Source organism: Colius striatus, chromosome 5 (assembly GCF_028858725.1).
Source record: "Colius striatus isolate bColStr4 chromosome 5, bColStr4.1.hap1, whole genome shotgun sequence".
Classification (NCBI taxonomy): domain Eukaryota; kingdom Metazoa; phylum Chordata; class Aves; order Coliiformes; family Coliidae; genus Colius; species Colius striatus.
In genome coordinates, this window is record NC_084763.1 from 37742880 (window position 1) to 37763548 (window position 20669).

At 46.4% G+C, this 20669-nt stretch overlaps 2 protein-coding genes across 5 annotated transcripts in view; one reads left to right on the forward strand and one right to left on the reverse strand.

Moving 5' to 3' along the window:
* VILL (villin like) overlaps nt 1–1244 on the forward strand; it is a 37289-nt gene extending 36045 nt beyond the window's left edge. For both annotated transcript variants that reach the window (XM_061996738.1, XM_061996739.1), the window contains one exon: nt 45–1244. In XM_061996738.1, coding sequence (XP_061852722.1) covers nt 45–158 — 114 coding nt within the window. In that variant the 3' untranslated portion in view covers nt 159–1244. The remainder of the gene's footprint in view (nt 1–44) is intronic.
* Nucleotides 1245–4026: 2782 nt separating this feature from the next.
* The window catches only part of PLCD1 (phospholipase C delta 1), a 51971-nt gene continuing 35328 nt past the window's right edge, over nt 4027–20669 (reverse strand). For all 3 annotated transcript variants that reach the window (XM_061996742.1, XM_061996741.1, XM_010200472.2), the window contains exons 7-15: nt 19768–19912; nt 18582–18731; nt 11788–11955; nt 10054–10210; nt 9624–9740; nt 7992–8170; nt 7353–7485; nt 5982–6131; nt 4027–5579 (exon numbers count right to left, since the gene is read on the reverse strand). In XM_061996742.1, coding sequence (XP_061852726.1) covers nt 5488–5579; nt 5982–6131; nt 7353–7485; nt 7992–8170; nt 9624–9740; nt 10054–10210; nt 11788–11955; nt 18582–18731; nt 19768–19912 — 1291 coding nt within the window. In that variant the 3' untranslated portion in view covers nt 4027–5487. The remainder of the gene's footprint in view (nt 5580–5981; nt 6132–7352; nt 7486–7991; nt 8171–9623; nt 9741–10053; nt 10211–11787; nt 11956–18581; nt 18732–19767; nt 19913–20669) is intronic.

The window sequence follows — 20669 nt, forward strand, 5'->3', positions numbered from 1 at the left end:
AAAAGCCAAAGCTGACCTTGCCTTGCTCTCTCCTCCCACTGCAGTACTATCTCTCAGATGCTGATTTCCACGACATCTTTGGGAAGTCCAAGGACGAGTTCTACCAGATGCCCAAATGGAAGCAGCAGAATGAGAAGAAGCAATGTGGACTCTTCTGAGACCAGAGAGTCCATCTAGTGACTCTGGGACCAACCGTCTGTCTTTTTAGGAGCTGGAGGGAAGAAGTACAGACATTTGCTCAATGAACCCAACCCACCACCACCTCAGTCAGGCCAAGCTCCAAGGCAGTTGTTTAAGCAACCACTCTTCAGAGGATGGCTTCTTTCTCCCAGCAAACCCTGAACCTAAGGAGGCAGGAACATTCATTCTGCAGGAATTACTTTGCAGGAAGTTTCTGCCTCTTTTTGACATCTTATTGCCAATAGCCATGAAGATAAGTGGGTGTCACATAACCATTTCCTCCCCTTTTTGCAAATTGCCATGACCACAAGGTCGTAATCTTCATTCACTTGTAGAAGTTTAAAATTAGGCAAGACAGAGGCCACTTGCAGCTGCTATGTAAATTCTGGGTGGGGAGAGGAAGGGAAAGCCTTAAGAGGACAGAGGGGGGAGCTGAGAGATCAGGAAAAAGGTAATGGAGTACCCAGGTGTGTGATGGAGTGGCCTTCTCACCTTGCAGAAAAACTACTTGCCAAAGAACAGCAAGAATGGGTCATACACAAAAATGCATAGTCCAGTGCAGGTAAAACAAATAAGAACCCACTTATTTGTAATATATTTATTAGCTGATCTGTTTGGAGAGGATGATGAGATTCAGGGCTAGACAGAGCTGTTGATTTTGACTGCCAGGCAAAACTCTGTTTTTCTCTTGTTCAGACAATATCTCCAATATTGTCCTCCATGTGTGTAGCCAGCTACAGGCGATGGTAAGAGTCCACTTGCCTGCAGAGCAGAGGCTTGAGGAAGCCAGGAGCGTTTTGGGTATGACCTGAGGCAGAGTGTGTTCCACTGAAGGTTTTTTCAGGGCTCCATCCCTGTGACGTCCACTGGGCTGAGAGTGTCCATTTCACGCTGTGAGCTCAAGTCTGACTTGGGAGGGTGGGGGAAATGTGGGAAATCAGTGATTAAAGGATACAACTATAAGGGAGAAACACATATATTTAAAAGCTCAGAAGATGTGGTTTTGCAGCTTTATTCCATTTCCAATCTGATCAGTGATTCCAAATAAACAGCCAGCAGCAGCACTGTAAGTGTCCTTGCTCAGCACATGGGGTAGGATGGCAGTAGAGAAAGGCTCTGTGAGGCCACAGAGCCTTCAAACACCAGATCTTCATTGAATTTGGGAGTTTTTTGAAAAGTAAACAGAGAAGGTGGGCCCCTCTCTGTTCCCAAACACCACATAGCCAGGACCGTTCATCTCCACACTTTTTTCTGTTCTCTTCAATGACAGGACAAGGGGTAATGGACAAAAGCTGGAACACAAAATGTTCCGTCTAAACACAAGGGCAAACTTCTATAGTGTGAGGGAGAGGGAGCCCTGGCACAGGCTGCCCAGGGAGGGTGTGGAATGTCCTTCTTTGGAGGTTTCCAAACCTGCCTGGACACATTCCTGTGCTCCCTGATCCCTGAGGGGAATCTGCTTTAGCCGGGCTTGGACTGGATGATCCCTGAAAGTCCCTTCTGACTCCCACCATTCTATGATTGCCCATGCACCCTGCTCTTGAAGATCCTCCGTTGCTCATGGTGGGTGCCTGACCCTTCAGCAGTTGGCCTGACTGCCCACCCCACTGCAGGTTGGTGGAGAGGGCTGAGGAGCTGCAGGCAGATGATGGTTGAATGAAGAGCTCTCCCACAACACCCATGACCATGCAGTAGTGGAGAAGTGTCACCATCTGGCTGCACTGCAGGCAGCCACCTTCAGGTCAGGGGGTCCTCTGAGCAGATCTTTGTGTTTAAGAATTGGTAGTTTATACAAATAAGTCACAGCCCCACCATTATCTCCATGCTTCTGCCTCCACTTTGTCCCATTTCTGCTTGAGGGTCCATCCCAAAACCCACTGAAACCTCCCTTGTGCATAATAAGGTGTTAAGCAGAGACATGAATTCCCTGCTTTATTGCTCCTGTTGTGTTCACACTGGATACAACCAGTGCACATTATCCCTGTTTCAGTCACTATTGCCACTGCTGGAAGCATCATATTTGCAGCACTCCACTGCAGCCTTGCTCCTGCCAGCTCCTGAGTCAACCAATCGCATGTGCTCCTCAGTGAAATGCAGCAAAGCCACCTCTCAGCCCTGACCGTGGGCCTCACAAGCATCACAGACTCATGGAAACATTGATTAGGCAAAGATTAGGCAGATTAGGTCAGTTTGCTACAAATTGCTTTCATTCCTGCTGCCACCATGCTCACCAACACACACAGTAGAGTGTTCCTGACAGGATTTGGAAACCAGCATGGGATTTTACATTTTATAATAGAGCCTTCTGGTATTTGGGCCTGCTGGAAACTGCTGTGGCTCTCCTCATGGGAAGAGTTGGTTTTACTCCCTGCCTCTGTTTCCTAAAGGAAAGATTCTTTTACACATCCTCCCTTTCATGGTGTTTGTCACTTTTGCTATGGTGTCTGTTTCTGCTGCTCTTTTCACTGGAGCTCTTCCCTAGAGTGAGGCTCCAGCACTTCTTCATCTACTCAGACATGAGATCCCTCAATAAAAGCATGGACCATATCCCTTCCTTTGGGGAGACAGGAGACTTTGCAGCCTTGTCCATCCCACCACCATCTGAGCTACTTTTCTCCCTGGTTGAAGTATTTTTCCCCCAGCTGTGCTTACCTGATGAGGGATGTTCTTTCTTCTCACAGATAACAGAATCATAGAATTGTTTTAGTTGGAAAAGAACTTTGAGATCAAGTCCAACTCCTCTCCTCACACTGCCCAACCCACCACTAACCCATGGCCCTCAGCACCTCAGCTACACAGCTTTGGAATCCCTCCAGGGATGGGGACTCCACCACCTCCCTGGGCAGCCTGGGACAGTGTCTGACAACTCTCTCAGAGAAAAAGTTCTTCCTCAGTTCTAATGTAAACCTCTCCTGGTGCAATTTGAGCCCTCTTCCTCTTTTCCTATCATCCATTACTGGAGAAAAGAGACTGACTCTTACCTCACTACAATCTCCTATCAGTTAGTTGTAGAGAGTGCTCATGTCTCCCCTCAGCCTCCTCTTCTCCAGACTAAACACCCCCAGCTCCCCATTAGATTTGTTCTCCAGCCCCTTCCCCAGCTCTGGTGCCTGGCTTTGGACACGCTCCAGCCCCTCAGTGTCCTTCTGGGAGTGAGGAGCCCAACACTGAACACAGCACTCGAGCTGCAGCCTCACCAGGGCCCAGCACAGGGGGACAATCACTGCCCTGGGCACACTGCTGGCTTGTATTCAGCTGCTGTTGACTAGGATCTTGCCTACCTTTAAATGCACAAGAGGCAGAGGAAAGCCTGGCCTCTCTGTGTAGTCCATCTAAGCCCACCACCCTGGCCCTGGTCCTGCCTCTACATCTCTCCCCACTCCTTGTCCCCCACTTCTCTGTGCTGGCTCCAGCAGGCAGATGAGGGCTCAATCATCCAACAACTCTAATCCCACAACAACAAAATCCCAATTTGTTCTCAGCCAACTCTGTGGGCTGACCAGTGCTGACAGGAGTGAGGGGGCAAGAATGCCTCTGACCATCCCTGCTCTCAGGCCACATGGTACAAACTCCCAGTGTGGTATAGGGCTGTCCTGGGTATCATTCCTTCATGCTTTTTATCCCATGGCTCCATAAAACAAAATGCTCAGAGCATCCTGGGATGCTCTTTTCATTAGTTGGAGTCAAAGATACTCCAGCCTTGGTCTTCACATGTGTCTCCTGACACCCTATCGGAGGCAAGCTGAGAGCTCATACCACTGTTGGACATCCTATTCTGCCCCAGGGGCCTCTGCCACTCCTGAACTCTTTCAGTCACTGGTTGTTAATTCAAGATGAGCCTTTGAGTTGTGGATATCATTCACATTTAATCTGGCAATGGTTTACAACATCACATAATACTGTAGTGAAGAGGAAAAAAAATCAATGTGTCCAGCAATGGTTACTGCAGCTTAACAAACTCCAGGTAGGCTTAAATGAAACCTCATTTTACAGTGGGGCCAAGGACCAGTCAAAACATATCTGGGGGAGTGAGTGGACTGGAATTTGTTTAAACATTAACAAACATTAGACATTAACCTCCTTGGTAACAGCCAGTCCACTCCACCCCCAGGTATGAAAAACTCCAGGAAGACTTCTAGCTTGAAGAAATTAAATCAGGTCTCTCTCCAACTTCATGTGTGTTGTATTCAAGTAAGACAAAGAGGCAAATTGTGACAAGCAGTTGGACTTTTCCAGATTTTTTTTACTTTTAATAGTCTAACATATAGTTAGTAACATCACTGCTGTTTCAAAATATATATTATTTTATTTCAATAATATTCCCTTAACTCTGTAGTTGTACTTGAAAAAAAAAACACTTGTCATAAATACCAAGTTGTTGTTCAAAACACTTTGTGTTAGGTTTCCTCTACAGTGCAACTAGGACAGGGCTAACGTTTACCCCTACCATTCTATGATTCTATGATTTACAAGGGTTTCTATTGCCACTTCCTCTGTGTTAAAAAATGACCCTTTTTCCTATAAAAACACAAAGTTTTACTGCATTAAAAAGAAAACCGTCAGTTGAGCTGATTTCCGCTGTCATCGGCAAAAGACATTCTCTGAGGTCCCTTTGAGCAGGTTTCACTTTGGGTGAGAGAGAAATCTGCTATTTGGCAGCTTCTCTCTCCTTCACAGGACAAGAGCCAGGCTTTGAAGGCAAAGCAACCTGGCCCAGAGCCAGGAGCAGAGGCTGAGTAGTGTTCGTGTATTTATCATTAAAATACAAAAAGCAAGTCGAGTTATGCAACACAGGCCTTTGTAGTGCAGCTTCCTCTTTTAATCTGTACAGAGGAGAACTGTGTCCCCATTTACAACTTCATACGGTGAAAGATGACTGACATCTGAAGTTACAAGAAGCTACCTGGCATCTGGCCACTGATTTCAGCATTGGGGTGGATTTTTTCCTTGCATAGAAGGTGGGTGTTTTGTTCAGATGTCTGACCAAACCTATCCCAAGAGCTGTACTTTGCTAAAAAGGAGTTCCTATCCTCTCACTAAAAGCAAAAGTTAAACATCACACTAAATAAAGTGAACTAAAAACACAGCTGGATTAGTCAAACAGGTACAAAAGGATTCATCTCAACAGCAGCATTAGGATGCTTCCAGCATACAGAGTGTTTCACATCAGGGGTCCTGTGGACCACCATGTGCTGCTCCAGAGAAGGCACTGGGGATTGGATGGGACCCTGGTAGTGTCAGACTTCACACTCTGAATTCCTTCTGTGTCTGTAACGAGGTTTACTGTGCCCTGGAAGAGCCAGGCTGCTAATCACAGTCTTGGATATTGACGTACACAAAGAGGGTGGAGGAGGAATATGGGTCTCCATTCTTGGTTAGAAGATGGATGTGGCGGTAACCTGGAAGCAATTACACAGATGGAAAGTGGCCTTTAGTCCAGTTGGAAAAGTATTTGCAAATACTTGCCAAGACCATGCAAAAATATCTCTCACTCTCAGGGGGTGCTCCCAGTACCCCACAGAAAGAACAGATGAGTCTGAGTCATAGCTTGGTACTGTGTTGTGCCCAAGGCCACTAGTGAGAAGGGGATCCCTTCCCCAGAGACAGTGCTCATGGCTGCCCAAAAAAAGCACTCTCATCTTGCCGATATCCCAGAGAGAGAACCTGTTCTGACCCAGGTGTGATGGATCTGGGCTGTTCATTGGGGGACTAGATGATCTCTAAAAGTCCTTTCCAACCCTACCATTCTATGATTCTATGATCACTGGAGCTTCTGTAAGGAACAAGGAGCACAGCCTTACCTTGCTTCAGACTAGTGAAGGGAAGGGTATACTGCCCAATGAAGTCATTCTTGGTCGACATGTCGAAGTCTTCCACTACAAACCGGACCAGGGCAAGTGCAGGGATCTCTATGTCAAATGTAAACTCTTCGTCCCACTTCGGATTAAAGCCTGGGCAACACAGACAAAGATGGAGATCAGAGCTTCAAAGGAAGGAGGTGAGAGATGCTCACAAGCAAAGATGGAGTCCAGAAGTGCCGTCAGAAAAGGATGGCAGTCAGAGATGATTGTAAATGGATGGAGAATTTGCCCAACTGCCAACCAAAGCTAACCCAGGCGAAAGCTTTTAGGAGGTGCTGAGACCATTGCTCCAACACTGATTTGCCACCTGGTCCCAGAAGGCAGAGAGGAGCAGGAGGGAGGTGAACTCAGCTCTGCCCCACAGGCTCTCACTGGCTGATATGTGGATATATTTGGTTGACATTGGACCAGTTGCAGATTTTCACAGCCCTAAACCAGGGAAAAGCAGAGGGAAGAGCTGCGCCTTTGTGCTGTGACAGCCTTCTGGGGCCTTATGCCTCTGAGTGCTCAAGGTACACCTGTCACCACTCCATGCCTCAGTTTCTGTGTCTGGAAGAAAGGTTGAGGAGTGTCTGATTGCAAAAAGCATCATCAAATCTGTGGGAAAAATGGTTTATGCCTTGCTCTATAAGGGCAGTCAGACCTGCCACACTTCTGTTACAGAGAAGGATCTTGTGATCCGAACTCAAAACAAAAGCAAACAAAACTCAGTTACATCAGGTGAGAGACGAAGAGCAAGCTCAGTGCTCTCTCTCCAGGTCATGATGGGTGCTCCCTGCAGTTTCAACAAACCACTCCCCAGAAACAAACAGGAGGAGATATACTCTTTGAAACCCTTTTGCCACCTGTCCAGCCTGTGCAGAGCAGAATCTCCAGGAAAGCCTACTGGTCATGGAGGGTTTGTGGATGACTTGGCAGGAGGCAGGGACCCCTCAGCTGGCCTTGGAGGGGCTGAGATGGGCCTGTGGACAGTGCCATAGAAAAATACCTATGCTGGGTTGGTGCACTTTATTTGGACTTTTTTTATGTTGTTTCACAGAAAGCCTCTGTCTCTAAACATCTTAGAGAAAAGAAGAAAGAACCCCTGAAAGTAATTCTCCATAGGGACATCAGTCTGTGGGGCTAGTCCACACCACCAGCAGTCTATAACCAAGGTCCCTGCACTGAAGTAGGCCAACAGCACGTCGTGTACCCGCTTCGTGTGGGCAGACCTGGGTGCACCTGGGCAAAGGGCAGCAGTCCTGGCAAGGAATCCTCTGCTACGTGGGGTTACTGCCCCATAGGAGCACAGCATGGAAGAAAACTCCTTACCATTGTTTTCGATGACTTTGGTCTGCTTCTTGTTGTTATCCTGTTGGACGCCGTGGATCTCTATCGTTACCTTTGGATCAACGATAGAGTTTTTGCTTTTGTTCACCTTGGGCAGCTGCTGACCAGAGATGATCTGTGGAGGAAACAGAGGAATAGGTCAGGACATCATTAGGAGAGGGGGCTTCCTGGCAGATTTCCCTCTCCTTTCCAGGAGTGCAGGATCTGCTGTGACAAGTGGTGCTGGTCTTTCATACCCAGCATTATGACATCTTTCAGAGGTAGCACCTAATGAGCACTGGCTCCAGCCCAGCCACCTGGCTAAGAGACAGTCAACTTTTCTAATGATCCCCACAGTGATGAGCTGATACTTGGAAACAACAATGATGACTGTTGGCTGTATAGTCTGCATGTTTCTGTAACAACAATTAACATTGTCACCAAACTCTCCTACTGCCAAACATTAAACATGGAAGTAAATCCCTGGAGGGTGACAGCCGACACGGGACTGAAGCAGGGGTGCGAAATGAGGAGGGTTAGGATAACATTGCCCAAGTGGAACCAGGAGAAGGAGAAGGTACAACCTACACACTCCCCCTGAAGGTGGATGCTACTGAGACATTTTCTGACTTCTATTCTTACTTTAAGCAGAAGCTTCTTCTTTGTCCCCCATGTTCCTTCTGTGATGGATTTTGGATTGAATTTGGTTTGCTCATCCCGGAGGAATTCTGGCTTTAAGACATACCCAGAAAACCCATTGTCCTGGAACCGACCCTGGTAGACATCCATTTCTGTGCCTCCTGTCTGGAAATTTAGGGCAACTGCAACATAAATAAATAAATTCAGTCACTTTCCAATAAATCAGTGGGAATCTTTTAATGCTAATCCTCTTCACAGGAAACTGCACTTCATAGACACAAATACTGGCTTTGCCATGTTTCAAAGGGCAGTGAGAAACTTTGACTCTCACAGATTGCTGTCCCTTGCATTCAGAGATGTTAAGGACAGGAAGAGTCACTATAGCCATCTCATTTGTCCTTCTGCCTTCCACAGGATCAAAAACTGTCCTGTGTTGAATTTATGTCACCCGGTTAAGCAACTGCGTCTTTTAGATAAACCCTTTCACTTCTATGCTGAAGGAGTTGCTTCCTGCAGTGAAGTCAATAAATCCTTCTCAGAGTGTTTCCCTGTCAGCCCCATCATAAAACCTCCTTTCCAGCCCAGATATGCCTGTTTTCATTTGCCATCCTGAGGTGTATTTGCATCCCAAAATGCCTGTTGGTTAGACTAACAAAGCCCCTTACTGTCTGAACTCTTCATGTAGGAGCACAGAAGCTGTGATCAAATCACCTCTTTATTTCCCCTGCCTGAAACAGATCAAGCATCACTGGTGTCCTAACACCAGGCAGATTTCTTGTATTCCTTCCAATTTAACACTGTCTTTTGAAAAGCCTTAATAAACAAATCTGGAAGCAGTCTCTGTGAACAGTCTCGCTAGCAACCATATAGGAAGTGCACACAGACCCCAGTGCTTCCTCAGTACCCCATTCATTTCTCAAGAGTGATGCTGATCTCTTCAGTTGTACCAGGGGAGGTTTAGATTGGAGATGAGGAAGAACTTTTTCCCTGAGAGGGTTGTCAGACACTGTCCCAGGCTGCCCAGGGAGGTGGTGGAGTACCCATCCATAGAGATACTTAAAAGCCATGTAGCTGAGGTGCTGAGGGCCATGGGTTAGTGATGGGCTTGGCAGTGTGAGGAGGGGGATTGGAACCAATGATCTTAAAAGGTCTTTTCCAATCAAAACAATTCTATGATTCTATGATCTTAAGGCCCTGTTTTCCTACCTGCAAGTAGGACTTAAATAACTGCAGCATACTGGTTTTACTCGGAGCTAGTCAAAGCTCAGGGCTTTGACTACAAGGAACAGGTCAGTTCACAGTTTGACTCTTAAGATTATGGCCTTGCTCTAGGGCTCAAGAGAGTCGAATTTGACTTACATCTCTGACAGAGATTTCAGCACACTTTTTGGTAACTGACCATAACTCTTGGCCTGCTCTTCCTCTGTTAAGTGGTAATAACTGCCATTCAGGGGATGAGGGCCATGAAAATGGTCTGTGAAAACTTATCCAGCAGTGGCTGAAGATCTGATCTCTCCCAGTGACAACTGAGCCTCTCTGCTTGAAAATGGCTTGAGATCACATATCTGCATCAACTGAAGCCCCTCCACAGCCAGGTCATGGGTGACCCAGCCAGACCGACCCTCTGTAACCCACCAATCTGGCAGCCGACATTCCACAGGTCAACGGGGTTGTAGTTGGAAGAATCTGTCCTCCAGCCTGCAGGGTAGATCCGGCTCAGGTGCCTGATGTTATGATGAATAAAACTGTTTCCTACAGAATTAAAAAAAAAAAGAAGAAAATAGCCCCTTCAGTGATTATGGGAGGGTGTGCTACTCTTATCTCTTCTTGATGTTGCTGTATATACTGCTCCCTCACCTAACAAGTCTGGCTGAATATGAACTACCTGTATAAAACACCCTTGTCACTAACAGTCTTTATGATATTGATATTTGCATTATTTCTCAGTGACATGCCCAGCCACGTTTTCCAGGATGTCTTTTCCTCATGCTTAGTCACCACTAGCTGTCTCTTTTTGGGAGACTGGGTCAGAAGACGGCCTTTTGCCAGGGCATAACATACATACCAGACTCCTGGGCTAGTTTCAGAGCTTTGCTCTCCGTGAAGGATGACATCTCATAGAATGCCCGAGGATGGCTGGGGTCCTCAAAGCCATTGAAATGAACACTCTTGCAGTAGACAACTGTGTCTGATAGCTCCTTGGCCAGCTTCAAGGTATCACTCTAAAAGCAGGAGAGCGAGAAGTTTGTGAGGAGTTTCTGCAGTCATGGTCAAAAGTAATGATCATGGTTTGCCTAGGACCCCTGGGGCTTCTCTTCTCCACCATCGTCACACAAAAGGATGCATACTATCAACACTCAGCTGTATTCCTGTGCAGAGAGAGAGTGGAAAAGGGACAAGCTGCCCCCACCATGTTGCTTGCCCTGCATGGAGAGTGCTAATCCGTCCTCTCAGGGCATCACTGCCTCTTCAGGTCCACCCTGGCCTGTCCAGTGATAACATCGACTTCCCAAATCTTACTACCAAGAATATGCGTCTTTCAGCTTCGGTATCACGATACACAAGTGAATAGAGCTACAAACACAGTAGGAACCAACCCAACTAGCCTGTATCGGTGAGCCAAAAGAGGATTTCACACAACAGATGCTTTGTTGTCTCAGCACCTTTGTTGCATGATGTTGCATGATCCAGATAGATTTTCTCTGTGTTGGTGGGATACCTTTTCTGCTGCTGTCTGCATGATCATTTGTATTTCAGCATCAGTGGCTGACCCCAGTTGCTAAACTTTACAACAGAGACTTGGCAATGAATTTTTCATTCTGTCTTGGTCTCAAGAGTGCCTAGAAATAAGGGGAAGAGAAGGATGTTTTGGCCTCCACAGAGTGGCTTTTTTCCCTTAAGCTATGAAGTTATAGCAATGCCTTGATGCCTCCTGCTCCACAGCCACATTCATTGGTGCAAGGGTGTACTGTGAGCCAGTAGCTCCCATTAGAGGCATGAAAATTACTTTAAAATTATACACAACAGATGCAGAGGTAACATCAATCAGCTTTGCCATTAGTGGGACTGAATGTATTTGTATCGTCTATGAACTTGGTCCATAGGGGATACGGCCTTCTCAGTGACCTGCAGTCTGCAAGATGTATGTCCTCACATCATGGAGCAAAACACCAGTGTAAAGATTTCCTCCCTGAAACAGCCAATTACTGGTAACTGGTCACCCCTTCTCCATAGATCTGTAGCTCTTCCCTCCCTCCTCCACGTCAGAAAAACATGGCCAGTGAGGGTGCAGGTACATCCCAAAATGTCTCTGGTAACAAACAAAGTGAAGATGGTCCCATGACAAATGCATTTCTGGAAATCAGACACAGATTCAATGTGTGCCCTTCCACTGCTTCCAAAAATGCTGCATGGTCTGTCCCAACTGCAGGGTCCTCCAGCCTCATTTTATGGGAAGAAGACAGCCTTCATGCAAGATTTCTGTTTCTGCTTGGGACAGACATCATGAAGCTGAGCAAGGACCAGGATCCTTAGCTCCAGTGATTTCAACAATTCACCTTTACAAATCCCCAGCTGGGTAGCTGAAACCACGTTGAAAACTGCCTTAGGTTGGAACATATTAAAAGTATATTTCAACACCTAGAAAATGGTTTCTCGGTATGAGTCATGGGATGGGCTAGCAAGATGGCATTTCCCGATGCAGGACTTCAGAGCCTTCTGCAATAGGCAAAGATTTTGTTTCTAGCTTTTCTGCCTCTCCATGTCTGCCCCTTTTTGTGACTCAGTTACTTCTACTTACCTTCCCCTTCTGCTGTATCTCAGTCTTTACAGATTCATCTTCCATTTCAGCTGCTTCATCTTCATCAGAGACATCCTCAGCCTCCAGGTTGTTGTTCCCATTGGTTCCACTGGGGTCCTCCTGCTTGCTCAGCTTCTTACCTTTCACAAGGATCTTTCCTTTCAGTTGCTGCAACAAGACAAAGTGGACAAAATAGCTGGTAATTAGAAAAGGTTCTGGACTACCCTGAAGGAGCAAGGCTATAACAGCTGCTCAGCTGCAACTTGGACCAGAATGCTCTAGAGTTACATTAGTCATTGGCTGTTTTCCATAGATATAGGTAAAAATATGTCTGTTTTTCCACTGAGGTCTTGCCCTGTCTCTGGCCATCCTCTGAGACCACAAGCCAAAAGTCTGAAAACCCCAGATAGCCCACTGAATCCTCTCTGTTACAGAGCTGATCGTCTCCTCAACTAGACAACTTAAGCTCTGTTGTGCTGTTAGGGGCAATAAAAACATGTTCGGGTTTTTTTCAGACTTGAATGTGGCTCAGCAAACAGGCCAAGCCTGGAGGTCATGGCTCATGGGAGCTATTCATGGCACTATTTCTGCCCCAGTGTGTGGCCCTGTTATTTAATCTACCCCAGTCTCTGTAACGTAGAGTTATAAAATGTGCACAACCAGGAAACAGTATGAGATTCAGGCAGGGACTGAAGCAGTGCAGCCCTCTGCTCCATTAGACATTTTAATGGGGAGAGGGGTTTATTTAGTTCTGGAGAGGTGTCTCATGCATAGCAGACATGGGATTTTCATAGGTAAGGGATTCTGCAGGTGAACCCTTAGGGTGTTGACAGCCTAAGGAAATGTTCCAAGACACTTCCCAAACACACTTCCTCTTCTGAAAAGACCTTCTCCTGCCCTACTACGGTGGCACATCACTAATCATAACCAGCACCATGTGCCAAAGTTACACATCTAGCTTCTGAGCTCATCCAAGGAGCACATTTCTCATGATGAATCAAGTCTCTCCAGCCTCTTTCAAAGCCCATGTAAAGACCTAAAGTGAAGGAACACACCAATAGCACATGGTTGCTTGTAGATCACCATACCACTGATGTATCTCTTACATAAGATCTGACTTTGGGGGAAGGCTGAAGCCTGGAGAGGACTGACTTTGAACCCAAATGAGGCAGCAGCAATGCTAGCAGCAGGGAGTAGAAGGGTGATTGTCTGAGTGCAATCTAAAAATTAACAGGTTATGCCTTAAAATCAGGAGCACTCCTAGACCTTGCAAGTTCCAGTGAAGTCAGGAGGAGATTTGCTGCCACCTGAATGTGTTTGGTATTCCTGACTTTGGAGGGTGCTGGTTATTCCAGCAAAATGCCATGTTGGAATTAGACAATACAACCCTTCAGTCTGTGTAACATGTTCCCTTTTTCTCAGCAACACCCTATATTTGCTCTTGCCACAACAGTAGAAGCAAAAAACCCCACCATTCTCAAATGACAGAGCTGTGGAAAACCAAGGATCTTTTATAAAGCAACACAGGCACTTGCAAAGAACACTACTCCCCCTTTGTGGCTGGAAGCAAATTGCATCGTGTCTACAGAGACCAGCCCAACTCCTCACCACCCAGATAAGCTGTGGATGAAGCTTGGTTTAGGAGGAAAACTGACTCTGGGACCTGAAGCAGAAGTCAAGAGCATTTCTCTTCAGCTACCATAAATGACCTGTTTACATTGGGGCACTTTCCCTGACACTTAAAAGTTACACAAAGGCAGCTGGAGGGAATGTACCAGTTACTGGAAATAAAAGGTCCAAAGGAACAGTCAGAGCATAACAATATCCTCCTCCCCATCCCCAGCCCCTCAGCTCGCTTCCAGGCAGAGCTGTGACTTGCTTCTTCATATCCATGGCTGGGGGATGAGTCAGCCCATCTTCAGAGTCTCACTTCAGCCTGCTGCTCACATGTTATATCCAACCCTCGTACCTCAACATACACCTCTTCACTGTTCTTCCACAATACTCACTGGCAGCAGGTGAAATTCAGGTCTGTGTAAGTTTTTAGGCAATGCTTTGAATGGAGAAGTCTGGAGGGATGCACTGGGGACAGTGAGGAGAGGCTCAGAGAAGACCCTTTTGTCCTTCACAAGCTGCAGATAGCACCCTGCTATGTAATATATTACGTGCCTCGGCTTTCTAATGTCCCATACAAAACGCTATTGCCTCATCTCACAGCTCAACGGTAGAGAACTAGAGACAAGGTATTTCAGGTAGGTTGCTTTAATTACCAGTAGGGCTACTAGCATTTTTTAAGCTCAGGACAGCCTGTCTATCAAGTGAGAAGTGTAATTTCTGGCACAACTCATCCTACATGGCTGAACAACATCAGCAGTGAAAGCATATGAACACAGACTCTACCTTGTCACCTCACCACACCTCCTACCATGTCTGCCAGCAGTGGGTCCTCAGTACTGCTGTTACCCTGTCTAGACTGTGGTTATCCTGGGAAGCCTTGGCTATGCTGTAGATGCTGCCCATGGGCACAGGGACATTGGTCAGCCCAGACTGTGCATTGTACAAAACTCTCTGCAGGGCAATTTTCATGGCCCACTTTAGCCCTGAAAGTGTTTGCAGTTCTGTTGCATTGCAGAGGTTTAGTATCCCCCTATGCAGGTAACTTCCACCATGTCTACAGAGGAGAGCAGTCTGTGTGCCACCAAATCCCAGAAGAGATGTATTAGCTTATTGGTCCACAATGAGGGGTAAGATTCACCCCAAGCCAGAGCATTTTCATCTCCATTTCCTGCTGAAGGTGCTATTCTAGAAGCATTGCACTGAATCTACCCTGCAGAACTTAAGTATTTCTAGCTTGGGGCAATACTCAGCTCATCAGTTCAGCTCTGTTGAGCAGATCCCTTACCTTAGGAAGAAGTATTAGCTGAAATAATAAATATTCTGCAAGTAGACCATGAAGCCATTCCAGCTGCCTGTGGTAAGCCTAAGGTTGAATACAACCTGAGCAAAGGCTTTAAGTACACCGGGCTCCACTCAGAATGTAGAGTGGAGTGGTTGCTGGAGCAGATGCAACTGTTTCCCTTCCTCATGTGCCCTGTAAATCATATTGCCTTACCTCTCCACAAGCAGAGTTACCCTGCACTGCCACTTTTTCTACTGCATGCTGAACAAGGTCAGCTCTGCAAGTGAAATGGTTCTGACACACAGCTTTGCTTTCTTTGGCAGTCTGTGAATGGGGACATGGCAACCATCTTAAATGAAAACACTGTTGATTTTACCAGAAGGAGCAAAGCTATCAAGAGTGGAGGACTTTAAAAGATCCACATACACGTTTATGGTACTTGAAAGTTTCCTGCCCCTATCAGCAATCTGAAAGTCATGGCAAGGTCTGATTTCCAGTTCTCATCTCAGTGGGAGTGGAATATTTGTAAAAAGATCCACCTCATCAAACTTTCTGTGCCTTCTACACCTCTTCTAGAATCAACAGAGAGAACTAAACACTCACAGGGTTAGATTCTTCTTGTCTATTTAGACAATCACTTAAGGACATGGATCATATCTCCAACTCCCTTGACTATATTAACCATTTTCTCAAAAGGAGCCCTAAGAGAAGCGCTCATGGCCATGGATATACAGAGTCTGAGTGCTGTCACCTTATATCTCACTCTCAGAATGAAGATACCAATTTCCCCAGATTTCTGAGAAGCTGTAAGGAATAATTCATTTCATATTCATGAGGAGATGTTCAGATCAGATGCACTAACTGAGATCACATCTCCGTCTGTGTATGTCCTTCAGCCTAGTTGTAAACTAAGTGTTGCAGGGTTTAGTAATGAGTGGCAGCAGAGGATGAAGAGAGTCTCCAGAAAAGAGAAAAAAAACCACATAATTAAAGGAGTTCTTGAAGGATCAGGGAAATTCAGCTTAAGAATTTCAGCCAAGCAGATGCACTGCAGACAAGACTGACACAAGCTGGGCTAACACTGGAGAAACACATAGATGTGCAGTTAGGCAGAAGGCTTGAAGACACAGTTATACAAAGTGAAGGGTGCAGCAGTAGTCTTCCTGGACAGATGCCTCCTGGAGTCCATCGCTGACTTAAGAGACCTGTGACTGAACCTGGTCTGGACTCAGCTCTACCCAAATCTAGAGGGGTCTGCTGCCTTGCCACGAGCACAGGCCAGGCCAGCACATGGCAGTCCCCCTGCCATTCAGAGCAGTCGTGCTGAGCGCTCCATTGCTCCTGAGCTGCACAGCTCAAGGTGATGTTGAATGGGGACACTAGACACAGCAATGGATGGGACTGATGGGACAGCAGAGATGTGTCCAGTTCTGGGCTCCCCAGTTCAAGACAGATGGGGAACAGCTGAAGAGAGTCCAGTGGAGGGCCATAAAGATGCTGTGGGGACTGGAATATCTCTTTAATGAAGAAAGGCTGCGGGACCTGGGGCTGTTCAGCCTGGAGAAGAGATCTCATTAACACTTACAAGTACCTAAAGAGTGGATGTCAAGAGGATGGGGTGACACTTTTTTCTGTAGTGTCCAGTGACAGGATAAGGAGTAATGGACATAAGCCGGAACCCAAAAAGTTCCACTTAAACATAAGGAGAAACTTGTTTGGTGTTGAGGTGAGGGAGCCCTGGCGCAGGCTGTCCAAGGAGGGTACGGAGTCTCTGGAGGTTTTCAAACCCACCTGGACATGTTCTTGTGTCCCTTGATCAAGGGGAACCAGCTTTAGCAGGGGGTTGGGCTGGATGGTCTCTAGAGGTCCCTTCCAACCCCTACCATTCTGGGATTCTGTGTGGGATGGCAGAGGCCTCAGACACTGCACAGGGGCTCCCAACAGTGCAGCTCATCATTCTAAGGATCACCTATCAAGACAAGACTGTTAAACCCAAAGCCATTGTCATGGTATACAAGGAAGTCCAGTAACAAAGAGCTGGAGGGGTAGCAGATATGCCTGACCCACTAAATAGTTGCAAGCACTGTTGGCAGCCGGTTTTAGTCTCGTTTTTGCAGCATTCCTAGCTAGGATGCAGGGAGATAGGGAGGGGCTCTGGCAAATCCCTTTGCAGATTAGGGAAGTGAATAAAGGATCTGCAACAAGCAGCAGCAGAGCTTGGAGAAGCCCTTCCCTATAATTCCAGCACTGCCTGGAGCTTTTCTGTGGCTTTTGGACTTTCATTCTATTGACCTAAAGACAACAGCTTGGGGGAGATATTTAGATACTTTGTGTAGTCCAGCACTGTTTCTGAATGGAGTCTAACAAATTAGATGCCTGCCCAGGGCTGTGGAACGAATCCTTAAGTGAATCCAAACTGTGTTATCTGTCTTTAATTACTGACACTGCCCTGCAGCAATTCTTACCCTGGTTTTATTTACAGCCTTTCAGCACTTTTCATAGTGACAGATTCTACCCCTTTTTTAAACATAAGGAACCGTACATCCTATGTCGCCATGCCACCTTCACAAGGAAGTGGAAAATCCAAGAGGCTTTGGGGTTTTGAGGGGGTTTTTTGGGTTGTTTCTTTTTCCTTAATGTTTCAGTTTCAATGTATTTTCCACCAAAACAAGAGCTCAGCAGTTCGGCCCTTTGCACTCTCCTAGTTCACACAGCAGGATGGCAGAGGGAAAAGGATAGGTTTTGCTACATTGGCTTTTTTTTCTCTTTAAACTAAATGGATCAGTTCCTCCAACAGATCACATCAGCTAAAGTTTGTTCACTAAGGTAGATGTTGGACATACCGTTTCCTTGCAAGACCTGAGCTCAGCTCCCAGCTTATGGCTTCCCTGATTTAAAGGAATCAAAAGGGCATTTCTACACAGTTTCTTGATTTCCCTTGTCCTCCATGGACAACTACATGACCACCATCCTCAGTGGCCACCCCAGGCCATTCTCAGTGAGAGGACACCATACTTGATACAGTTTTAGGCTACCGGTACTTGTTTTCCTCTTGAGTTTTTAGGGGTAAGCAAATACAGCTGCATTTCCAGCCCTCATTGATTCCTACTCAGCAGTCTGGATATCCACAACAGACTGCTCAAGGCATTAAAGAAGGAGGGGAGCATATGCTACAGCCCTCAGGACAGAGCAAAACAGCTCATCTACCGTGAAATCAGGCAGCGTCCAGTCCTGATCAATTAAAAGCACATAGACACTTTGTAGTCACTCCTTGTGGTACTAATCTTTCCTGCATGTGCAGCATCCTCACGCTGCTTCAGAGGGTTAGCCTGAAGAAGGTTATATTCAGCTTTGAGGTATGGGCAGCTGACACGACAGACCCTGAAGATTCAGTTCGTCTGGGACAAGCCAGAAAAGCAACCTCCTCGTGGGATGAAGAACATTCCTTGTCCTTGGTAGATGGACCAGGAATGTCCTCAGTCCTGCAGGGATGTCTCCTGGACAAGGCAAGAAGCAATGGAGCACTTTGTGCTTCATTTACCTGGGGCAGTGGTGGAGTTCCCTTCCCTGGAGACATACCAAAGACACGTAAATAAAGTGCTAAGGGGTTAGTGATGAGCTTGGCAGTGTGAGGTGAGTGGTTGGACTTGATGACCTTAAAGGTCTTTTCCAATCTAAATGATTCTATTACTCTATGATTCTGTGTACACAGGCTACTTCTAGTGACTCCTATTTCTTATTCCTTTGCTCCCCACAGACAATCTCTGTTTCTCAGCAACTGCAGCTTCCACAGGTCCTCAGGCATATTGTTCACTACTTGGCACCCAGCAAGAAGTCAGAGCTCTCTCTTGTCCCACCCTCAGAAGTCAGGAAGTGCTAGAGTGGCCTTGCTTACCTCTGGGGAGGGGAAATGGGATCTGTTTCCATCGACTGGGGCAACCAAGAGCATGTCCTGCAGGATGGTCATCATGTGCTGGGCCATGACCTTCTGCTGGTCAACGCTGCAGTGGTTCTCCAAGGAGATGATGACAGGGTATGGCGAGGTCTAGAACGAGACAGCAACATGCATCATTAGTGAACTATGCAATTTTATCAGTCTACAGCAATTGACAGAAATCCTAGTGCAGTTTTCTCTGGAAATTAGTGTGCCAACAGTAGGTGTCTGGTATTCTGCTAAAGTGAGTATTTGTTTAAAAACAGACAAATTTAACTGTGCAATAGCTACTCAGATCTCTGCTGATGCCTTCCAGAGATGATGATCCAATGGAGAGAGCACCAAGCTGGGTCAGATGGCTCCCATAGACTTGCTGGGACACTGATGAAGCTTGCTGTGCCTCCATTCTCCATTTGCACTGTGGATCAGAACACTTTCTTACCTCTGAGGAACGACTGAGAAAAGAGGCTTTGAAACCACTGGGTTTGCTCAAATCCTTCAGTGACAAGAAGCCTTCCTCCACTCGTGCATAGGCCTGATCTGCTTCCCTGTGGCCTTCCCTAGTCATTTTGTGTGCTGAAGTCATTGTCATTGTCAATGCCTCATAGCCCCAAAAGAAACTTGATACTCAAGTGCACTGAAGGAAAACAGCAGAAAGCCCAGTGAGTCTTGACAGACCCTAGGTTTTATAAAAGCTGCTGGCCCAGCACTGCCTCCAGACCTGCACAATCCTTTTAAAGTAGATTAGAAGCAGTCCTTCACATCATTCCCTCCAAAACACATGCATATGTCCTCTAAACTAGGAGACGCCAAAGCCACAGAAATCATGGGCTTGTTTGCATTTCCCACTGGGTATGCTTAAGATATTGGGCATTATTTTACTTGCAGTGGGGTCCAGGATGCAGATATGCTGCTGTAGGTTCAAACTCATCCTCAGATAGTGATCTGCCTGACCAGCAACTCCCAGGAATGGATCTCTTCAGAAAGCAGAAAATGGATGCTCAGACAGAAAGGCACACCTTGTACACATGAGAAATGCTAAGGTGAAGCCTTCATTGTTTATACTCTCTGCTGGGAAGGCAGAGACTTACTGTCAGTCTTGGATTATGAGATATATGAGAAATCTTAGAGAATTCCTTCTCCTTACTTTGAAAGCATAGTTCTTGATGGCCTTAATGACATCACTGAAGAGGATCTTGGAGGTGAGAGTGTAGCCATGATAAATGATAGGCTCTGAGTTAGGGCCATCCCAGCAATCGAGTTCCACACAGCGGCAGCCTTTGGTGAGGGCTCTGGAAACAAAGAAGGGATCTGATTGGGTTCTAAACCTTCTGTTCCATCTCAAAATGAGGGTACATCAGGCACAGTTATTGCCTGGGAAGGCTGATTGGAAGTTTAGGAAGCAAAGGAGGGAGAAAAGAGGAGTTTGGAAAAACAGGAAAGCGACTGGAGAAAGGATAGGATCATGAGAGCTCAGAGTCAGCAAAGAGAGCTCAAGGTTGAGCAAGGAAAGCACAGTGGGATCTTGAGAAAGGAGGCAGTGAAAGTCCAAGGTAAGAATTATCCTAAGAAGAAGACATAGTCAGTGCTCAATGAGAAATTACACTCGTGACTGTGCCCAATGCCCTTTCCCAAAGATGACAAAGAGAAGAGGCAATCAAGAGTGGGTGCATTGGCAGAAAGACAGTAAGACAGCCTTAGAAACCAGGTCACAAAGCCTGGACAGTGTCCTGACTTCATCTAAATCAGGCAAGACTTGAGAGATGAATCCTCAAAGAGAACTCCACCATTGCTGGGGAGACCGTTGAGGGCCAGTTTCCTGAATCAAGTCTGCAGATCGAATTTCCACTTAAAACTCCTGCTTCTATATATCCACATCTCCAATTTTATTTACCCTCTAATGAAGGTTCCCTCTGTACAGACTTATCAAGGGCAGGTTGAATGGGGCTTGGAGCAACCTGGTCTAGTGGAATGTGTCCCTACCCATGACGGGGAGTTGGAACAAGATGAGCTTTAAGGTCCCTTCCAACCTAAACCATTCTATGATTC